The sequence below is a fragment of the Drosophila albomicans genome, chromosome 3 (assembly GCF_009650485.2).
Source record: "Drosophila albomicans strain 15112-1751.03 chromosome 3, ASM965048v2, whole genome shotgun sequence".
NCBI classification, from domain to species: domain Eukaryota; kingdom Metazoa; phylum Arthropoda; class Insecta; order Diptera; family Drosophilidae; genus Drosophila; species Drosophila albomicans.
Window position 1 is genome coordinate 34,451,491 of NC_047629.2, and position 20,219 is coordinate 34,471,709.

Sequence of the window (20,219 nt, forward strand, 5' to 3'; positions counted from 1 at the left end):
AATGAAATGCAATTTAAAATACGGCAGTTTTATTGTATTAACTATCGCGAATATGTATATATTCTTATACATATGTCCGATATCATATTGTTTCTTTATTTACTGTGCAATTATTTTAGTTTTGTTTGCTTTTGTTGTTTTATTTTATTTACGTGTTGCTTACGCTTGAGAGTGAGTGTTGTTATTCTCTTAATGCTAAATATATAAATTAGTGTAGTTAAATGCTATTCTTAAGTTTTATGTGGTTTTGCAAACATCAAATGTGTGTGTTTGTCAAGTTAACAACGTTTTAATTATTATTTAATTATCATAGAGTGCATGTGGATAGGCATCAAAATAAATCCAGAATAAATAATGTATGAATAAATTATAAATGTGGTGTTGTGTGTATGCATGCTAGTTTTTGTTTTTTTTTTTTTTTAAAGGGCAACAACGAAATATATATAAAGATGTATATTTGTATATGTGTTTTATAAATAAATAAAATGCAAACAGGCCTAAAACTAAGCAAAATCATAGCTTTTTGTTTTTTTTTGTTTAGTTATTTCGAGTTGGTTCCTTAGCTTTGTGTTGTGGCGTAATTGTCACAACACTTAATAAATTGCATCAATTTTCGATAGATTTTTCGACTTAATAACTATATTCATACATTTATGCATTTTTTTTTTGTTAATTTTGCTATTGAAAAGATTACGTACTTGCTATATAGTACATTACAACTACAATTCATTGTATGTTTACTGTTTGTTTTTTAAGCATGATAATCTATTGGCGCTTATTTTGAACAACTATTCATTAAGAATTAATTATTTGTAAATTTTTATCTCGCTTGTGATTTTTATGCTGAAACAATTTACAAATTCGAAACGTCAACCACACTTATTATTTACGCGGTCAGTTACGAAGTTAATATTATTATTATTCTTTTGTATATATCTAATACACTTCGATAGCATAGCTTAAATATAGTATATTTGATTTTCAATGCTTTGTATTTTGTTTGTTTTTGTTTTTTCGAGAGTGTTATATAAATGTAAATGAATGATGTGGCGAGAGGTGAGAAGGGGGAAAAGGCATGTCAGAAATTTCCATGAAATTTTAACCAACAGTTAGTTTTGTTTTAGTTTGCTTTACAAAGAACATGTAGTATTTAGTTACTTAGCTTAATAAATATTACAGTACATCGTGTTTAGCATATAATATATATATATTTAGGTTTGTGTGTGTGTGTTCGTGTTGGGCTGATTGAGTGTAACGTGTAATTGAGAATGTGTGTGTGAGTGTGTGTATTAAACTAAAGCTAGGCATATTTTGTTAAAAACGCGCGACACAACAAACATTTCTCATTTTTAACGCGCCATCAAATGGGGGAAACGATTAACAATTAAGTATCAATTATACAATTATGCTTATGCTTAAGTCTATCATCAACTTATAACCGCTGGAAAAAATTTGGCTTCGATTTGTTGTAGCAGTTAACTGTCTGTCGGTATGTTTTTTCTGTTACTATTTCATGTGGTTGTTTCTTGCAGTTTTTAGCTGTTGTTGGAGTTCCTGTTCCTTTTTTAATAGAAGTGCGGCGGCGGCAACGTTTGCGAGGGCAGCGCTGACGACGCCGGCTTCGGCTCCCATCAGACGACAGAATCCTTGCGTATCCTGCGTGTTTTGTGTGTGTGTGTTAGCATATATGTAGTATGTTTTATGTGTGTAAGTTTAAATATAAGGACAAATGCAAAGAAATGACATTATAGTTGAGTTAGTTATGCAGTTCAACTAATTTTTGATTATTCTGATGTCTAAAACTATTATCGCACCACATATAATTCTCAGTCTGAGGTGCACGCATAACACCAACGCCGCCACCCAGGCGACGATAATTCATGCAGCCGCACAAGCGCCATTGATTCGTCTCAGGATCGTACACCTCAATGGTCTTCAAGTAGGCGGAGCCATCAAAGCCGCCCACAGCATATAGCTGCCCATTGACAACAGCCAGACCGACCTGCAACATCAGAGAGATTTTAGTAGAGCGCAATAGAATTAAGAGCATGTCCTTCACTTACGCCACTGCGACGAGAGGTCATGGCCACAATAGGGCTCCAGGTGTTGGTGAGGGGATTGTAGCGTTCGGCGGACGACAGTTCCATGCAATCGTCACGTCCGCCGACGGCATAAATATAATTATTAAATACAGCGCAACCTAAATGCTTGCGACGTGTGCTCATGGGATTGACAGCAACCCATTTATTTTGCCTGTTTAAATAATTAATCAATACAAATTTTAATATGAAAAATTAAGAGCAACACTCACCTGGGATCGTAACGTTCGACGGTGTTGAGCGGACATTGGCCATCGGAGCCACCAATTGCATAAAGATGACCGCTTAGGACAGCAACAGCAACGCCTAAACGACGTGTGGTCATCGGTGCCACCTTGGACCATTTGTTCTCCTTGGGATCATAGCGTTCCACATGATTCAGACACTGTACACCATCCTGTCCACCCACGGCATAGAGAAAGCCATCCAAAACAGCAACGCCAACGCTGGTGCGGCACGATGTGGTTGGCGCCACATCGCAGGACCATTGATTGGTCTGTGGATCGTAGCGTTCAATGCTATTCAAATAGCTTTGGCCATCATGGCCGCCAACAGCATATAAAAGATCATTGAGAACGGCAACGCCAACGCCACAACGTCGCTTGCTCATCGGCGCAACCATTTTCCAATCGTTGGTCTGCGGATCAAAGCGTTCAACGGAGGCAATCGCATCACCCGAGCACCAGCCGCCCACGGCGAAAAGCACTTCACCGCGTCGTGTGGGTTTGCGAGGACGTGTGCGTGGACCTTGCATCAATGGACGTTCCTGCGGCAGCAGCAGATAGTTTTTAGCCTCGTCGACCAGATCGCGACAGGCTTCATCGGAGCGCACCAAGAGATCGGAGCCCACAGTACCGACTAGGAACTTGGGCGAGAGTAGTGGCAAGCGTACATGTTGCAACACCTGCAAAAGGGCATTTATTAGTTAAACATCAAGTGAAGCAGCAAGAATAGAATATTTACTTGTGCCAAATGCTGACGCCGTTCGGCGACATTGTACTTCAGCCAGGACATGACCGCATTGAAGACCTGCTCCTCGCTGCGCACATTGAGCTCATCGCTGCAAATGATATCCACCAACTGGCCCACGGGTAGCAGCAGGAACTCCTCGCTCTCCATCACCTCCTGGAAGTTGTGCTGGGTGAATTTGTCGGCAATGCGCAGCAGTTCGCGGCAGGAGTGTGTGTCGGCAAAGGCGCGTATGCCCAGACAATTGGTCGGATCGAGTTGACGCTTGAGGAACTCACAGCAAATGTCCTGGATCTCGACGAGCTGCAACAGACAAGCGGCTGGTAGCAAAGTCTGCACGTTCGATTCCTCGACAATAATGTGAGCGGTGTAGCAAAAGTCGATTAATAGCTCCATGGCATTCTCATCGATGTCGCGTATGGTGACCTCCGTTTGTCGTGACTCCTCCAGCTCACCGGTGAACATGGCACAAAAATACGAGCTGCATGCACTCAAAATAACCCGATGCGCAAAGATCTTGCGTCCGCCCACATTGAGCACGACGTCGCAGAGTTCACGATGGCGACGCAGCATATTCAGCTCAGTTAGCGTTACTTTCGGATGCTTCTCGGACGTGTGCGTGAGACGGGCGGGCGACGGTGGACGTTCGGCACCGCCGCTGCCACCGCCACCACCTAACCCACTGCCCGTTGTGCCTGAACCAGCAGCGGTGGCTGTGGCGGCAGCACCGCTGCCTAGGCCGGTGGAGCCCGGCAGCAAAGGATCGCCCATTCTATTCGCCGCTAAGCGCAGCGGGGCGGATGCCCAACCCCACACGGCGTCTATCTAAAAGGTGTGAAACGAAAGGAAGCAAAAAAATAAAAGAAAAGAGAGTGAGTGGAGAAGATTCAAGTTAATAATGTTACGCCTTCTTTGCCTTTGCCTTTGACTTTGTCCGCCGCCCACACAAACACATATGCAATGCATACAGCGCAAAACTGGAGATGTGTGCGTGAATAAGCGCACTTGAACGAAGCTCTACAAACAAAACATACTCAACAAAATATTCTAAGTATGTGTACATGAAAATAATATAAGTATGTCTATTTAAATGCTTACTAAGAGCACATTTTTCACATTTGTATATTCAATTTGAAATTGGATTTTAATTTTCATTTTATTGCATTTGTTTTCATTGCTGCTGCATTGTGGGCGTGAGCAAACGTTTGTCACGCGCTCATCTCTAAATTTTGTTTTTGTAATCTTTCCAATACCTTTGCGTCTCTGTTGTCCACGGATCCAAAGCACGTCCACGGAAACCAGGTGCAGGCGGAAATGTTCGAAAATGCAATTTTGCTGCTTGCTTAAAGCGACATTTGTGCTGAATAATTTTTGCGTTGCGAGTTTACAAATTATAGCAATTGCTTGCGCAAATCACCAGATTTTTACTTCACTTGCACACTGAAGAACGTTGGTTGTCTTGTGGGAAAAATCGAACAATTGCAAAACAGACGTTTTCTTGTAACTATTCCTGCAATTATTGCAGTAGTTTAGAATCGACAAACAATGCTGTGCATTGTGTAAGCACTTCGAACATAATTTGATAATGCACTTGCACTTCTTTCGCACATTAAACAAAATTTTTCACAATATTTTCATCAAAGACTTCTCGTTGGAAGATACAGCGTGACCAAGCGAACTTAATATCAAAATATTGGATTGTACATCGAAAAATATACCAAAATACCGATTTGACTTTTTATTAAGTTCTCAGCAGTGTGTCAATAATGTTTGTAAAAGCCACATCTTTTCCTTAAAAAAATTGCTTCATTGTTAGAAAACAGATTAATAAGTTAGTGTATTTTTTGAAGAGCCCTTACTATTTTAGTATTAATTAATATCTTGAATGGTCACACATGATGTATAGCTATCGCACATGGTGAAAATACTCTCTAGACGATACCGATAGTAAAACATTTCCAAAACACTATATTTTTATAAATTCAAGTCAGCTTTTTGCATACATTGGTATTTTAATAAAATCTAACTTCAAATTTTGTGATATAATAAATATCTTTTAGAAGTAAAAAAAATATAATTTGTATTTTGGCAACAAAACTTTTGTTCTCGATAATAAGATCGATATTAAATAAATATTGAAAACATCGATACGTTAGTAGTGCCATCGATATTTCTCCACCTCTGTGTATAACTTTCATATGTATGTATAAGTGCGACGAGGAAGCATTTTCCAAAAAAAAATTAAAAGCTATTAAAAATAGTGCAAAATAATTAATAAATTTAAGTTCAAAGTATATGTAATTAAACCCAAATAACATACGCATAAAAGTATCAACAAACAAAACAATTTGAAGAAGTAAATACGAGTGACGCAAAAACCACATACACACAAACACACACATATAGGCAGCCTCATTTTTTTTTAGAAAGTACGTGAGAAAATACAAGTTTGGTTGTGTGCGTACGCATGTCGAGTGGAGAGTAGGAGACTTTTTGTTTCTGTTTAGCGACACATTTAATTGTGGATGGCTGACAACACAAACAAAAACAACATAAAAACAAAAACAGATAATGTTGATTGCCACACATCAGCAACAACAACAAGAAAAGCAGCGAGAGCAGCAAGAAATGCATGTACCAACAACAATCGAAACCATGAATTACAACAATTGCATTGGAAATTGAAATTTGTGCGACAGAAGCAGCAGATAGCTACAACAACAATTGTCGACGATTGGCAGCCATATTTACAAATAAAACAACAACTAATACAAAAGCGCGATCCACGATATTGCAAAGATACGTGACGAAAAAAAGTTCGAGAAGAGGAAGACGAAGACTGACTTGCGCATGAAATTAGTGTGAATTAAACAAACAAATAAATAAAACCAATAACAAAAAACTTTTGCAATACATACAAAAATCACGTCAAAGCTGTATTGATTAACGAATAGACGAAACAAAAAATAAATAAAAAATTAAAACAAAAGCATATACGAAATATTATGGAAATAGCTCCTATCTTTAATACCGCCGTCGTCGCTACAGCTGCCGCTGCCTCAGCCGCCACTTCGTCGACGTCGTCGTCAACGCCAGCGTCTCAGCACAAGCAACGACAGAGACGCAGCACTGCAGCAGCAACCGCCGTTTTGGCAACCGCAACAACTACAACAACAACTAGAACACATACCAACAACGCTCCACTTGCTCCGGGTAAAGAAAGCAACTCTAATCCAAATGATAACGGTAAATTCCATCACACACATTTACTCATAATATTTCAGAATTTAGACATTGACAAATTGTTGCTACAATCGTTATCGAAGATTTCGATAATTGCATGCATATAGTAACAACATTATGTTGACTACAAAATTTGCTAACTGCATAAAGACTTCAGGGGAGAGAGACAACGATTTTCTCCCCAACCAGTGGTGCCAGAGATTTAAAAGTAAAATTGCTAAAAACAAAAATGTGTAAGCCTATTGTCAATAAGCGAAGTAAGGTCGTAATCATTTCGCTTCTTTAGGCAACGAATATTTAACATTTAATGACTCAATTAAACACAAATCACTAAGTCAGTAAAAGTTGCTAAAATTCGGATATGAAATAAGAATTGACTGACCAACTCTAAAAATGGCTAGATCTAGTTAGAAACTGGCAAAAGTGGCAGCACTGTCCCCAACTCACTCTCTGGTTGTTAGTATTTTTATCTCTCCGCCTCAGTAGTTTTCCACGCGCGCAGTTGCAGCGCAGTCGCGTCGCTTGCAATGCTCTCGAAGGCAGGTCGCTGAACTGAGCCCCCACGTCTTAGTCCAGTGTAGTTTTTTGGAGGCCAAAACACGAAGCAGTCAGTAACAATGAATAGTGTTTGCAATTGTGATTGTTTTTGTTTTGTTTTCAACATTTTGTTGTTGCGCAATTTGCAGATCATTGGCCCTGCCTCAGATCGTATACAAATTGTAGAAGTCTCCACTACTAATAGAATAATACGTATATTACGTATACGTATTATCAATGATTAATCAGCAGTTTTTTTCAAGGTGCTTTCTATTAAATATAGTATTTGTTGAGAAACTGAAAACTGCAGGCCAAGGTGCCAACAAAATAGTGTTTGAAGGTCGGTTATAGGTTTTGGGTTGTTTAATTAGCTGCTTAGTTGATCACATTTATCGATCGGTTATCGATAACATGCTTAAGGGAGTCAACAACTCATGGTGATCATAATTATGTTTAACAGAAATAACAATTCCATTAGCAATTGTCTTATTGTCTTATCTAAACATTTTGTAATCTTTTGTATTTTCATTTTAAAGTCAATAACTTGGCATTGCTTGCGTCGCTGACTTTGCAAAAGGTGCTCAACATCAACAATATCAATAACAACAACAACAATCACATACATAATAATAACAATAATAAGAATGGCACAAGGAGCGATAGTGCGACGTCTTATCAGCAATTGTCAGCAGTTGCTGCGAAGGCAACAACAGCAGCGCTCAAACTACAGCAGCAGCAACAACAACAACAACAACAACGACGACATTCTGATAACGAAGCTGAGAATGATGTATTAAATCAATTGCTAAAAACGGGCGCGGTGTTTACAACAACATCAACAACAACAGCTGCTGCTGTCACGCCCACTGGCGTTCACAGTGCGCCCATTGCCATCGAGAAGAAGACGCAACATCATAAGCAACAGCAACAACAGCATCAGTTGCAGCTGCAACAACAGCAGCATGGAGGAAATAGCGCACAAAAGCAACGCCTCAACTCATCCATATCATCGACTAACTCAAGCACATCCAGCAACTCCTTAACGGCCAACAGCTATGGGAGCTCATGCTCCTCCTCGGAGGAACCGATGACGGCACTGACCACGACAACATCGTCAACAACAAGAGGCGTAGGCATTATAGCAACCACTAACAACCATAACAACAACAGCAACAAGTCGTCCAGCATTAAATTGCCAGAGAAATCGAAAATTCCGTCCGATATACTCGACGATCTGGCCAGCCGCTTCATCATCAATGTGCCGGACATGGAGCTTAATAATCTAATACGCATTTGCTTTCAAATTGAGTTGGCTCATTGGTTCTATTTGGACTTCTTTTGTGCCCCAGCCACGGATGCCGTTGATCAAATAACACAGCAGCAGCTGCAGCTGCAACGGAAATTGCCCATTGTTGGCATCAAACAATTTGCCATGCAGATCTTTCAGGTAAATCATTGTGTTTGATGATTATAATTGAATTAAACATTAATTACTCGGTATCTATGTGCAGCACATTCCCTTTCTGAACAAGCATTTTGGCACAGTCGAACAGATATTGGAGGAATGGAAGAACTATAAGCTATCGGTGCCCACATATGGCGCCATACTTGTATCAGAGGATCTCAATCATTGTCTGCTGGTGCAATCATATTTTGCTCGTAACTCTTGGGGTTTTCCTAAGGGTAAAATCAACGAGAACGAGAATCCTGCACACTGTGCCACCAGGGAGGCAAGTCAATTACATCCTATTTAAATCATTTCGTTCGTTTTTTAATTGCATTTGTTACCCACTGCAGGTGTATGAGGAGACGGGCTTTGACATTACGGACATCATTGATGCGGATGATTACATTGAGGCTCATATCAATTATCAATATACACGGTTGTATATAGTGCGCAACATACCGCTGGATACGCAGTTTGCGCCGCGCACGCGTAATGAGATTAAGTGCTGTGATTGGTTTCGCATTGATGCATTGCCGGTCAATAAGAACGATGCCATATCAAAAGCCAAATTGGGCAAGAATTCCAATTCTTTCTTCATGATCATGCCATTTGTTAAGCGCTTGAAGAAGTGGGTGAATGATCGACGCAATGGTGTCGAGCCATCGACGACTCGTCGTAACAAATCCTCTGGCCAGCACAGTCCCAGGGCCATTCTAGGTGCCGCCAATTCCGCATCGCCCACAATGCTGATCAACAGCAATGGCAACAAGAACAAGGAGCAGACGTCGCGACGTCAGCGACACAAGTCGATGGGTGATTTGGATGGTGTTAAATTGAATAATCTCAATGGAAAGTCGGGCGCTGGTTGCAATGGCAACAGCAATGTGAATGGCAACAGCAACGGCAGCGGCAACATTTGCAATGGCAATATCAAGCGGAATAGCAACAGTAACAATAAGCAACTGAATGTGGCTGCAGGCAGCAATACAATAACAACGGCAACAACTGCAGCAGTGCCAGCAGTTTGGGGAACACCAGCTGTTGCTGCAGCAACAGCTCCAACTCCAACAACAACAACACCAGCTGCAACAAGTAGCAAACGCCAACTGTTTCATAGCCAAAGCCAGAATGATGCCCAACAGCCGGCAAGCAATGAGAAGGTAAGCAATGGAAAGCCGTTAACAAATGGTGAGAATGCTAAACAGAAGCCATTGCAGATTGTCAGCTCCTTTGATTTGATACGCAAGGAAAAGCAGCAGCAGCAGAAGGCGGCCAAGGCTCTCAAGCAACAGCAACAACAACGTTCGCGTACCAAATCGCAGAGTGATAAGCAAAGCAATCAACAGCAGCCAATGGTTGTCAAAAGCATTTTAACCAAGAATAACACACAACAACTACTGCAGCAACAACAGCAGCAGCAGCAGCAACAACAACAACAAAGCAATCCAACAACAGGAATCGATTTGATTGCCATGCTGACAGCAGCAGCTGCAGCACAAAAGACACCAAACCCGGAGCAGCAGCAGCGTCCACGACCTGCTTCGGTGGTTTCACTTAACTCGCCAACAGCAGCAGCTGTTGGCGCTGCATCTAGCAGCAACATTAGCTCAACGCCAGATGCTCAAACACTGCACAAATTGCAGCGCATGGCATCGGGCACCAATTTGCGCATCTTAAAGCGTGCGCAATCGCATCAACCACTGGCACAGCAGCAACAATTGCAGCTACAACAACATCAGCAGCAACAACAACAACATCAGCCGCAAGTGCAACAACAACAGCAACAGGGGGCCACTTACATTTACGCCCAATTTTAATTCGTGGACGAATTTCACATTTACCAAAAATATTATAGCAAATGTGTTTTGCTAAATCAAAGAATTTGCTTTGGTAATATTTCACAAAAACTTCCTAAAAACCAAAATTCTCCTGCATCTTTATTTGCATTTTTCTAAGTCAAAAGGCCAGCATGTAGGCAGCATAAGAGGACCGTTAAATAACCGTTGAATACTATATGTTTTAACAGACTTTCCATGGATCTCTCGAAGCGCACATTTTCGAGATGCATTTTTTCAACATTTTCTACATTGAATTGTAAATAGCTAACAAACAGCAAGGAATGTATAAAACTTTTGTAATTAACGTAAAAACATTTTGATACCAAAAAAAAAAAAAAAAACAAAAATCGAAAGAAGAAAAGAATACACGAATGTTACATTTATAGATGAAGGGGAAATTATAAGAGAGAGTCTTCCGCTCCAGTAAAACTCATGTCATTTTGTAAAAAATTCAGTCAAAATTAATATTTTTTGTTATGTATCGAAAAGTTAGACACGAGAGAAGAGAAAAGTTCAAAAAAGTACAATGCGATACGAAATGATATGCGATTCTCTAAAATTAGTATGTTATGTTTAAATTTGTTTTTAATTCTAGTAAGCGAACGAAAAAGTGAACGAAGCAAGGTATCCTTCTAATTAGAGTTTCAGATGAGTCAAAAGAAAAGCAAAAAAGTGAATGAAGATAAATGAGAGAGAAAGAATATGATAGAATACGAAACGATAAAGAAAAGAAAGCTTAGCTTCTGTTTTCTATACTTTTCATTAATTGTAGATTCGTTCATTGTGCAGTGAGCAATGAACTTTTTATACAATAACCTTAAACAAACGTGAAGAAGATCAAACGAAATATGTATGTGTGCAGGTGTGTGAAAAAATCAAATGGGGAAAACCAACTAATATGCAACGTGTTGCATGACTTTCTACCCCGCTCCAACAGCGGCCCCCCCTCGGCCGGCCCAATCACACACTACAACTTAAGATGTAATGCAAGTGAGCAAAAAGATACAAATAATAACGATTGTAAATAATTAATTGTGATATAGTATTTCTTAGCACAATTGTGATCTTAACAAAACGGCTAGCTACTACGACAACTACAACTACAACTACTATTAAACTAAACATACATACATACATTACATAAACATACAACATGCATACATTACCTAACCCACAAACCGAACAAGTGTTTTTATAAGAAATTTTAATAATAATTCAGGCGACAAAGAACTTGTTTATTGCCCCCCGCAAAAGAAAACTAAAAGACAGCTTCAAGCAAGTGCAAGAAATCCCAAGATTAAGTGAAAAGTGAAAAGCGAAAAGCGGGGCAATCTCAGGCAAGCATATCCAATAAATAAGAATGAGAAAACCTATGATAAATTTAACGAATTTAACAACATTTTAAAGTGATAAAGTGTTTCTCCTGCTGCTGCCTACAGACTGGCCTTTATAATGGTTCTATTTCATACAGAAACGAAATCTTTAATTATTTTCCAACATTTTATAATTGACTTTTAAAGCTTTTTGAAAAGCCACATTATTTTTTTTTATTTTCGAAATTCAATGTATTAATTTCTACAGATTTTCATTTATTGTAAAATCTTATAATTTGCATTATAATTTCAACAAATTGAACAGCAACATATCGATGCTGTTCAATAAGCGTCAGACAAATGTGCAATGAAATTCACATTCAATTTTTTATTTTGTACTTTCCTATTATCAATTTTTTCTTCAACTTTTTGAAATTTCATTGTGCATTTGTTTGCGCCCAACAAATAGACCGACCATCGTCAAATTGCAATGAATATCAAATATTAAACAATAGAAACCACTTTTACAACAACAACAATATGAAAAAGAAATCGCAACGAAAATTTATAAATTGTATTAACTACAGAGAAAATTACATTTATGATTATGTTTATGCCGATTATGTGCAACATGAAAAGCGACGGCTTTTAACCATACTACAAGTAAATCTACCCACACTATTCCAAATTCAAATCTACTTAATCTTAATTTATGTTTCTCAAATTCAAAATCAATAGACATAGCAAATAGTAAACTGTAGTTAACGTGCAGTTAAACTCAAAACCACGAGAACAGCTAAAAACAACATTTAAGTTAATATTTAAGCAAACCAATCCGATAAATTTGTGAACTACTTGGACCCCCATACAATAATAGTTTAAACTTTAAAGTCTACACACTTAAAACTCAAAACATTTGAGAGGCATATTCCAACTCTTGAAACTCTACACTTGCCGTAGACTAAGTCTAGATCATATGCCCATTCAATACCGACCTTTTTACTTTGCCTTTGCAATTACATCAAATTTTGTCGATTAAAAACAACGTCCAAAACAATTAATATATAACAAAAAACGAATGGCAAATTGTAGACCACAAAAAATAAAACCGAACCGAAAAAAGTTAACGAAAACGAGAACAACGCAACGTTAAAATACAAAATTACTCATAATATAGTTATCTGAATCCCCTCCCTTAATTACCAAATTCCCGTCTATTCATTTTATGTGCAACCCAAAAATCAATGGCAATATTTTTCAAAAAAAGAAAAAAAAAACCGGCAATAAAACTGTTCAAATTTTATTTTGTACTCCCGAGAACCAGCAACAGAAATTGTGTTTTTCTTTACAACCAACAACTGAGAAATGGGTAATGTTTTTCAGAAAATAATTAAACATTTTTTCAATGTTAGCAAATGATAATCCATTGAAAATGCGTTAAGCTGTTATATGTTATGTTAAATTTGAATTCCACATGAGGAGCATTTTTATTTGTAAAGAGAGGAGCACGACAGTTTATTGAATTGTAAGTGTTGAAAGGTGGCAACGCTAAATAAACGACGAGTCGATTGTCTTGAGTTATCTGTTTTATTCTGCATTTCATTCTCTTCTGCGTTTTTTCGTTGGTCAAAAAAAGAGCATAAAATTGCTAAATTTGTGTTTCAATAAATATAATTTAAGTTTAAATAGTTGCTTAACAAAATGGTATGTAAAAGTGTGTGTGCATTGCGATGCAAATCGCAAAACTTGAACGCGGCCAAAGTTTTTGCTGACGTGAATTGTACATGTGTGCAAAGGTGTTTTTGTGCGTGTATGTGTATGTGTGAAGCGGCCGCGTCACAAAAAAACGAAAACTGCATGCCGAATTTGTCGATTTTTTCAAATGCATAATACTGACTATGATTAATCACCATATCAATTGCATTGTTCTTATGTGTGCAGTCGCTTGCGGAAAAGATTACGGGGCTGCTGGCGCGACCCAATCAACAACCGGATCCTGCTGGCGGTCCTGAAGCGCCCTGGTATCTCAAATATGGCAGTCGAGTGCTGGGCATCGTTGCTTCCTTCTGTGAGTATTGAAAAGCCAAAAACAAAAACAGTAACAGTAACAGAAGCAACAACAAATGGCAAGAACAGCATTTACAACTGTTAGTTGCATCGATTTTTTATTATTCTAATGGGCCTTGCATGTTATCTATTCAAAGCGTCGTGTACAATGTGTATATGTGTGTGAGTGTATACATATGCGCTGGTGTTTGTGTTGTTGTCTGTGCGCGCGTGTTCGTGTAAATGTGTGTGTGTGTGCCACCCCCAACACTCACACGCCCGACACAACACTCATAGCACGCACACTCGCTCGCTCGCTCTTCGACCTGACATTGATAAAGACAAAAGGATACAGAAATGTTTGTCTGTATGTGTCGATATGTGTGCCCTTTATACGCACATACATACAGAATGCATAACTTTTGTTGCCTTTGTAGCGTTTCTGAATTCTTTGTTCTCCTTGCACATTAAATTGTCATTAAATTTGCATGGCTCTTTTTTTATTGTTATTTATTTTTATTTTATCAGCAACATTTACGCTCTATTTGCACTTTCCCACCCACATTCGCTATCTCTCTCTCTCTCTCTGGTTCTCTCTCACAGAGTGCTGTTATTTTGCGTAATACTTTATTGTGTTTTCTTTATTTCCCACCCAGAGTTGCCATGACATTCAAACCGCACTTCCTTCTCCTTCCCTGCCCCACCAACATTGCAACTCAATAGGAAATATACTATACTATATGTTATTTGTACCTTTTACGAGTTCCGCTTTATGTAAAATAGGAAAAAGTGGAAGGTCAATGACACAGAATTTTATTTGCAACTTACTTTCGTAATCAGAAAAGTTAATAAAAGAAAAATGAGAAAATATTATTATTTTTGCAATGAGTTCAACGATTCTCTGCGGTATGTTTCATGATAATAACTAATTCAAATGTATGCAAATCATTGTTGCGGCTTCCTTAAACAGGTTTTTTATTTATTTCGTGCTTACACTAAAATGTTGATTATGAATAATAAGAGCAATAACCTCAAAAACCTCAAAAATGAGATCAGTTTACCGGTAGAACGAGTTCGCTTTTCAATTGTTTATCTTTTAAGGTTTCAGTTTCATAATACCCTAGGTTATAATTATGGAAATCGCAAATCTCTAAATTCTACAATTATCTACGAAGTCAAGTGACTTAATTAACACATTAAGGCATTCGTTTGCTTAGTTGTTACAATTGTTATCAGTCGAATTTAAGCTCGCACTACGCTTTCAGCTGATAAAATATTTAAATATTATAATTTCGTAGGCATGTGCCTGAATATAGTATCATTTACCTCATCGGTATGGATCGTTAGCTTATAGCAACTAGAAGACAGACAGACAGACGGACAGATAGTCGGTGACAATGTGTTCTTTATTCTCTATTTATTTGTCCAGTTGTCAGATCACCGCAGTGCTCCAATTTGAACAAGTGCTTTTGCAGGTTTTGTCACGCTTCTCTGCTCTCCGCGTAGCACTTTTATAATGTATTTTATTATTCTTTCTCTTTGTTAAATTATTTTTTTTTTTTGTAGAAAAATAAAAGAATTCAACCTTGTAGCGAATTTAGCAGTTGGATGAGTCAGTTTCCAACGATTAGATTACGCTCGACATGTTAAAAAATTGCGTGCAATAATGAGGCCAAATGTGGTAGGCGTTTTTAGTTGGCACTGATTGAAGTTATATACATATGTATATAATTAATCGTTAAATAGATAATTTATGCATTAGTTATGTTGGTTTTGTATGTTGAAAAAGCAGAAAATAACGCCCCTTTTTTGATTATGTTGTGGATGGTTTGGTTACGCTTTATTTTCACAAACATTCAGTCTTAAAATGTGATTTCATTTACGTTTTAAACTCTCTGATTTCAATCAGTATTATCACTTATTAATAGACCTTTTCTTTTACAGTTGCCATACTCTTCGGTCTGTGGAACGTCGTCTCGATTCTCACACTGGATGTATCATGCTTGGTCGCTGGCATCATTCAAATGCTGGCCGGGTTTATAGTAATGGCGCTGGAAGCGCCTTGTTGCTTTCCCTGCATCGAGCAGGTCGATCAGGTGGCGGGTAAGGTGGAGGCCAAGCCAATGTACTTCCGAGCGGGTCTCTACTGCGCGTAAGTAACACACTCAGTTTCTTTTTGCGCACTCCATTTAATTACTATCTCTTTTTGTCCATAGATTGGCTGTGCCGCCCATTTTCATGTGCTTCGGCTTGGCGAGTCTCTTTGGCAGCGGCTTAATCTTCGCAACTGGAGCCGTCTACGGCATGATGGCGTTAGGCAAGAAGTGAGTATTGTTAGCAAGCTGTAAGCTCTAAACAAAATTAGTTGGCTAGTCTCTTAGTCTGTTATCGTGTAAAGAGTGAAGATGATGATAAGAGGAGGAGAAGGCACTAAATGCTAATCGAAACCAATGTTTTCTCTATTCCTTGACGTGCTTGCGCTGTGATTACGCTTACAATTCTAACTAATGTTATCTAACACATAATTAAATCGACCAAATACACGAAATATCAATATATGCATAACATTAGAGCTTCGCGCGAGGACATGGCTGCTGCGGCCACATCGCCCACACAAATGGGAGGCGACCAGGCGGGCGGCCAAATGCAAATGGGCGGCGATCAACATATCACACTCATGGAAGACCCCGATGTTTGGCGTCCAACATAAACACGCCAACTAAATGCATAAACTGCCAAAACCAATTAACAATTCCAACACAGACATAAACACAAAAACACCTTCACTGCAGATACTCACACAAACACCCCAAACCGAAAAGAAATGAAAACCTAAAACAAATACAATGGCAATTAGACAAAGAAATATCATGATGAAATATTGAGTAACAAATATTTTATGGCGCATAGCTTTTAGTGTTCGTTCCAATTGAAAGTGAAAAACAAAAACGAAAACCAAAAAAATAAAAACAATAAAAGAACATCATAAATAATACAAAAAACACCCCACCAATTTGAAAAACAAAAGAAAACTAAAGGAAACTTTTCATAATTGTTACTAAACACAATGTTTGCAAAATGTTGTTTGGTCATTTGTCGTCCTTTGCATGTAGTTGCATTTCTCCATTTTTAAATGTCTTTTGTCGAGTGCGACGGTGTTGTTAAAAGTACAGTTAAATATACTAAACATACATATGCATAAATACATATAACAATTTACATATGTATATATATAAAATATATATAAATATATGTAAAGTTTATTTTTAGTGAGAAAATTCTATTGATAACAAAAAACAAATCAAATCAATACTCTAGAAAACAAACCTAAAGGAACGAATGATGAGCAGCTTCCACACAAATGCAAATTAAAAGTAAATTTATGAATCGTTGAGCAATAATTGTACAACTATAATTGGAAACTCTTAACTTGATATTATGCATTGCTTGAATGCCAATCAAATTCAATTGTTAAATGTTTCGTTTAGCTTTCATATCACAATATATATATCTATATATATTTCGAGCTATTAATGTATACCTGAATTGTTCATAATTGACTTCTAAATATTGTAAACAAATCAGTTCTCAGACGTAATCTCACTACAGCTTTGGCCCTACACAGAGACACATTCCCTACAATTTAGAGCATATGTATTTATTTTATATTAGTTATATTAAGATTAAGTTTTTGTTATGCCTAAATAGTAACTCGCAGCAAAACAATACTCGCAACACATTATCTAAAAGAAGAAAAAGAAAAAACTCAGCATCCTAGTGGATCCATATTGGCATCCAATGTGGCTTGCTCTCTATCTCTTAATAAATACTACTTGCATAATCTCAATATGATAACGTGTTACTGGTAGCCAGAGAAGAGTCCTAGCTTGCAAAACTAGTTCAAATTACATAGTTAAAAATAATGTATATTGATTTCATATCGAATGCAACACTAAAAATTATCACTCAATCAAATATTTGGTTAACTTAAAAGAATGAAATGCTTCAATTTAAATATATACTTAAATGCTAATGAATTGTAAATGCCAAACTGCCCCAGAACAGTCCAGTATGCAGCAAAAAGCCAACTACAACAACAACAACAACAACTACACCAAGAACAACAGCAACAGCAAGAAGTACGCTAACATACAGGCAATCAAAAATTATTATGTTGTCAACTAGCTCAAAATGATTGTTTAATTCTGTAGTGCATAGTTTTTCCTTTAATAGTTGCGTAGCTAACTGATCGATAATTTAAGTATTCCATTTTTGATTTCCTTTTATGTAGTTTGAATCCGTTCTCCATTTAAAATATTTGGAAATGGATTTGGAATTAGATTTGTTGAGTTTTTCGCCTCTTTTTTCCTTTAATAGTTAGACCTCCAAACCCAGTGTTATTTGAATAATCTCTACCAATTGTATGATTGGAATTTCTGTTCTTTCGACTGGACCTTGGCAATGCACGATTCCTTTGTTCGCACACAAACTTTTTAGTGATCTATTAATTTTGTCTTTTATTCCCAGTATTATCTTTATCAGTACTTGTGTAGTCTTCATTTGCTTTTAACTAATTATTTATTATCTTACTTGTTTAGAGCTTCCGCTGATGATATGCGCGCGGCGGCACAGCAAACAGGATACGGCGGAAATGCTGCGTCCACGACGAACGATCGGGCGGGCATTGTGAACAATGCGCAGCCGTTCTCTTTCACCGGAGCCGTGGGCACGGACAGCAATGTGTGATGAAGGGATCAGCGGATCGTGCAACGTGGCTGGGAACGTGCGATGAGAAAACAAGACTCAAAACGCAACGCAACGCATAAAAGGCACCTACAGCAACAATAACAATAACAGGAACAGCAAAGTGAAAACAGAATCAACGGAAAACAAATGCCTAATTATATAGAAGAACGAACGTGTGCAATTTATTTGTTTGGCGACCAAACTTTATCATCAAACTGCGTCGCAAGTATGTTAGGATCTCTCGCGGTGTAGAGTCATCGACAATGTTGATAAACATAAACAGCTAAAAATGATAAGGCAGAGAGGCGAACCTCAGAGAAACCTCTTTTTAAAGAACCGTCTACTAATTGTAAAAGTTAATTGTGTTAAATGTTTTAGCGTTTTCTGTTTCTAATTTTTGTTTTTGCTGTGTATTCATTCCAACTTTGGTTTCCTTGTTTAACACAATCAAATAAAAATAAACATGTTTAAAATTTAGTAAAGCAAGTATGTAATTGAATTGAGCATAATTAACTTAAATTATTGAACGAAGGCATAATTATGTGAAGTTTACTTTTAGTCATAGTTTAAATATACCTAAAATATATTTAAATGCATAATACAAATACTTATTAAAATATAAATAAATAAATGTATGTAAACCATAATGAAATTGAATTATTATGCATAAATTAAATTATGTTAAATAAAATTTATTATACAAGTAATAACAATAATGTTGGTTAGCAATCAAAACTAAACTTTATTATTGACAGCTTTCGCGACGGCGGATCGCGAATAGCAACGACTTTGGAAACTTACAAATTAAAATTTTCGAGAAATTAATAATAATAATTAATAATTAATCCAAATCTAAACACACACGATGCTGCGGATAAGCTGGATAGATATTTTATAGAAAAACAAGTAAGAAAGTTACAGTCGAGTGTGCTCGACTGTGAGATACCCGCTACCCATTTTTAATAAAGGCAAAATATTGCGGTATCATTTTCAAAATATACCGAAAATACTAAAAAATACTAAAAATATACCAAATGGTATGTTTGGTATATCGATATAGTACACCATTCAAAATATACCATAAACGACACAATGTACCAGATTGTCGGCCAAAGCAACTCAGACCCATAGTAAGTAGGCGTTTTTGCCCATACAAAAGCATTTCTTTAATAACTTCCACAATTTTTATCTGATCGCAACCAAATTTTCAGGAATTATAACTACTATAGTAATTATTGTACAAACCAAAATTCGTAGCTCTAGCTTTAAAATTACACTTGTTATACAATTTTTTTGATTTGCGGGGACGGAAGTGGGCGTGGCAAAAATTTGAAACAAACTTGATCTGCGTGCAAACATAACAAATGCTGTCGAAAATTATAGCTCTATCTCTTATAGTCTCTGAGATCTAGGTGTTCATACGGACGGACGGACAGACGGACATGGCTATATCGTCTCGGCTATTGACGCTGATCAAGAATATATATACTTTATAGGGTCGGAGATGCGTCCTTCTACCTGTTACATACATTTCCTGCCGGCACTAAGTTATAATACCCTTCTACCCTATGGGTACCGGGTATAATTATGATAATTAAAAGAGTGCGTCTTAGTCTAAAACTAAACTTTAAAAATTTTGTTAATTATATTTAAAAAATTAAATATTGCAAATGTAAGGGACATTCTTGAACAATATTCTGAAATTAGTTCTACTGCCCTAGATTTCGTTATCTATTGGAACGCATTTATTTTAATCACAACTCAAAGTAATTCTCGGCTAAATTTAATCTCTCATGTTTTTTCAACAACAACTTTATCAGCAAGCTCCTGTTCAAGTTTATCAAAAGTTCGAAAGTTTTTTTTGGTAATAGTCAACATATAGTAATTGTGGAAATAATTGATAAGGTTTGGAATTAACTAAAAGTATGTTTTTGTATTAAAATTTTTGTTGTGATTTAATTTCAACAATATTTATTTCAAG

At 37.2% G+C, this 20,219-nt stretch overlaps 3 protein-coding genes across 8 annotated transcripts; 2 read left to right on the forward strand and 1 right to left on the reverse strand.

Annotated features, from left to right (window-relative positions):
- Positions 1-968: 968 nt before the first annotated feature.
- LOC117568322 (kelch-like protein diablo) lies at positions 969-4,742 on the reverse strand. 3 transcript variants are annotated; one of them, XM_034248901.2, is made up of 6 exons: positions 3,985-4,141; positions 3,063-3,893; positions 2,312-3,003; positions 2,064-2,253; positions 1,815-2,002; positions 969-1,656 (listed from the first exon to the last, which is right to left on the reverse strand). In XM_034248901.2, exons 1-6 carry the CDS (start codon positions 4,129-4,131, stop codon positions 1,632-1,634), a joined length of 2,073 nt encoding a protein of 690 aa, XP_034104792.1. In that variant the 5' UTR covers positions 4,132-4,141; the 3' UTR covers positions 969-1,631. The 3 variants fall into 3 exon arrangements, with proteins under 3 accessions (XP_034104792.1, XP_034104793.1, XP_034104791.1); XM_034248902.2 differs by lacking the exon at positions 3,985-4,141 and adding an exon at positions 4,322-4,742 and having other exon boundaries at positions 969-2,002; XM_034248900.2 differs by having other exon boundaries at positions 969-2,002.
- Positions 4,743-5,250: 508 nt separating this feature from the next.
- On the forward strand, positions 5,251-10,480 carry LOC117567413 (myb-like protein Q). Of its 3 annotated transcripts, XM_034247389.2 has the most exons (6): positions 5,251-6,314; positions 7,385-8,295; positions 8,360-8,578; positions 8,646-9,455; positions 9,513-10,050; positions 10,091-10,480. In XM_034247389.2, exons 1-6 carry the CDS (start codon positions 6,074-6,076, stop codon positions 10,165-10,167), a joined length of 2,796 nt encoding a protein of 931 aa, XP_034103280.1. In that variant the 5' UTR covers positions 5,251-6,073; the 3' UTR covers positions 10,168-10,480. The 3 variants fall into 3 exon arrangements, with proteins under 3 accessions (XP_034103280.1, XP_051860502.1, XP_051860503.1); XM_052004542.1 differs by having other exon boundaries at positions 8,646-10,480; XM_052004543.1 differs by having other exon boundaries at positions 5,251-6,281; positions 8,646-10,480.
- Positions 10,481-12,994: 2,514 nt separating this feature from the next.
- On the forward strand, positions 12,995-18,817 carry LOC117569478 (calcium channel flower). 2 transcript variants are annotated; one of them, XR_007954869.1, is made up of 6 exons: positions 12,995-13,150; positions 13,388-13,514; positions 15,437-15,644; positions 15,709-15,816; positions 16,064-17,631; positions 18,091-18,240. XR_007954869.1 is itself a non-coding variant. In XM_034250645.2 (5 exons), the coding sequence occupies exons 1-5, from the start codon at positions 13,148-13,150 to the stop codon at positions 18,236-18,238; spliced, it is 594 nt and encodes a 197-aa protein (XP_034106536.1). In that variant the 5' UTR covers positions 12,997-13,147; the 3' UTR covers positions 18,239-18,817. The 2 variants fall into 2 exon arrangements, 1 of the variants encoding a protein (XP_034106536.1); XM_034250645.2 differs by lacking the exon at positions 16,064-17,631 and having other exon boundaries at positions 12,997-13,150; positions 18,091-18,817.
- Positions 18,818-20,219: the final 1,402 nt, after the last annotated feature.

Bases quoted from the DNA above. Each gene is read 5' to 3' on its own strand.
- LOC117569478 (XM_034250645.2), top strand. The intron at 13,515-15,436 runs GTGAGTATTGAA...TTTCTTTTACAG, and splicing joins GGGCATCGTTGCTTCCTTCT to TTGCCATACTCTTCGGTCTG. The intron at 15,645-15,708 runs GTAAGTAACACA...TTTTGTCCATAG, and splicing joins CGAGCGGGTCTCTACTGCGC to ATTGGCTGTGCCGCCCATTT.
- LOC117567413 (XM_052004542.1), top strand. From the start codon at position 6,074: ATGGAAATAGCTCCTATCTTTAATACCGCCGTCGTCGCTACAGCTGCC. The intron at 8,296-8,359 runs GTAAATCATTGT...ATCTATGTGCAG, and splicing joins TTGCCATGCAGATCTTTCAG to CACATTCCCTTTCTGAACAA. The intron at 8,579-8,645 runs GCAAGTCAATTA...TACCCACTGCAG, and splicing joins CACACTGTGCCACCAGGGAG to GTGTATGAGGAGACGGGCTT.
- LOC117568322 (XM_034248900.2), bottom strand. From the start codon at position 4,131: ATGTACACATACTTAGAATATTTTGTTGAGTATGTTTTGTTTGTAGAG. The intron at 3,004-3,062 runs GTAAATATTCTA...GCCCTTTTGCAG, and splicing joins GGCGTCAGCATTTGGCACAA to GTGTTGCAACATGTACGCTT. The intron at 2,254-2,311 runs GTGAGTGTTGCT...TTATTTAAACAG, and splicing joins GTCGAACGTTACGATCCCAG to GCAAAATAAATGGGTTGCTG.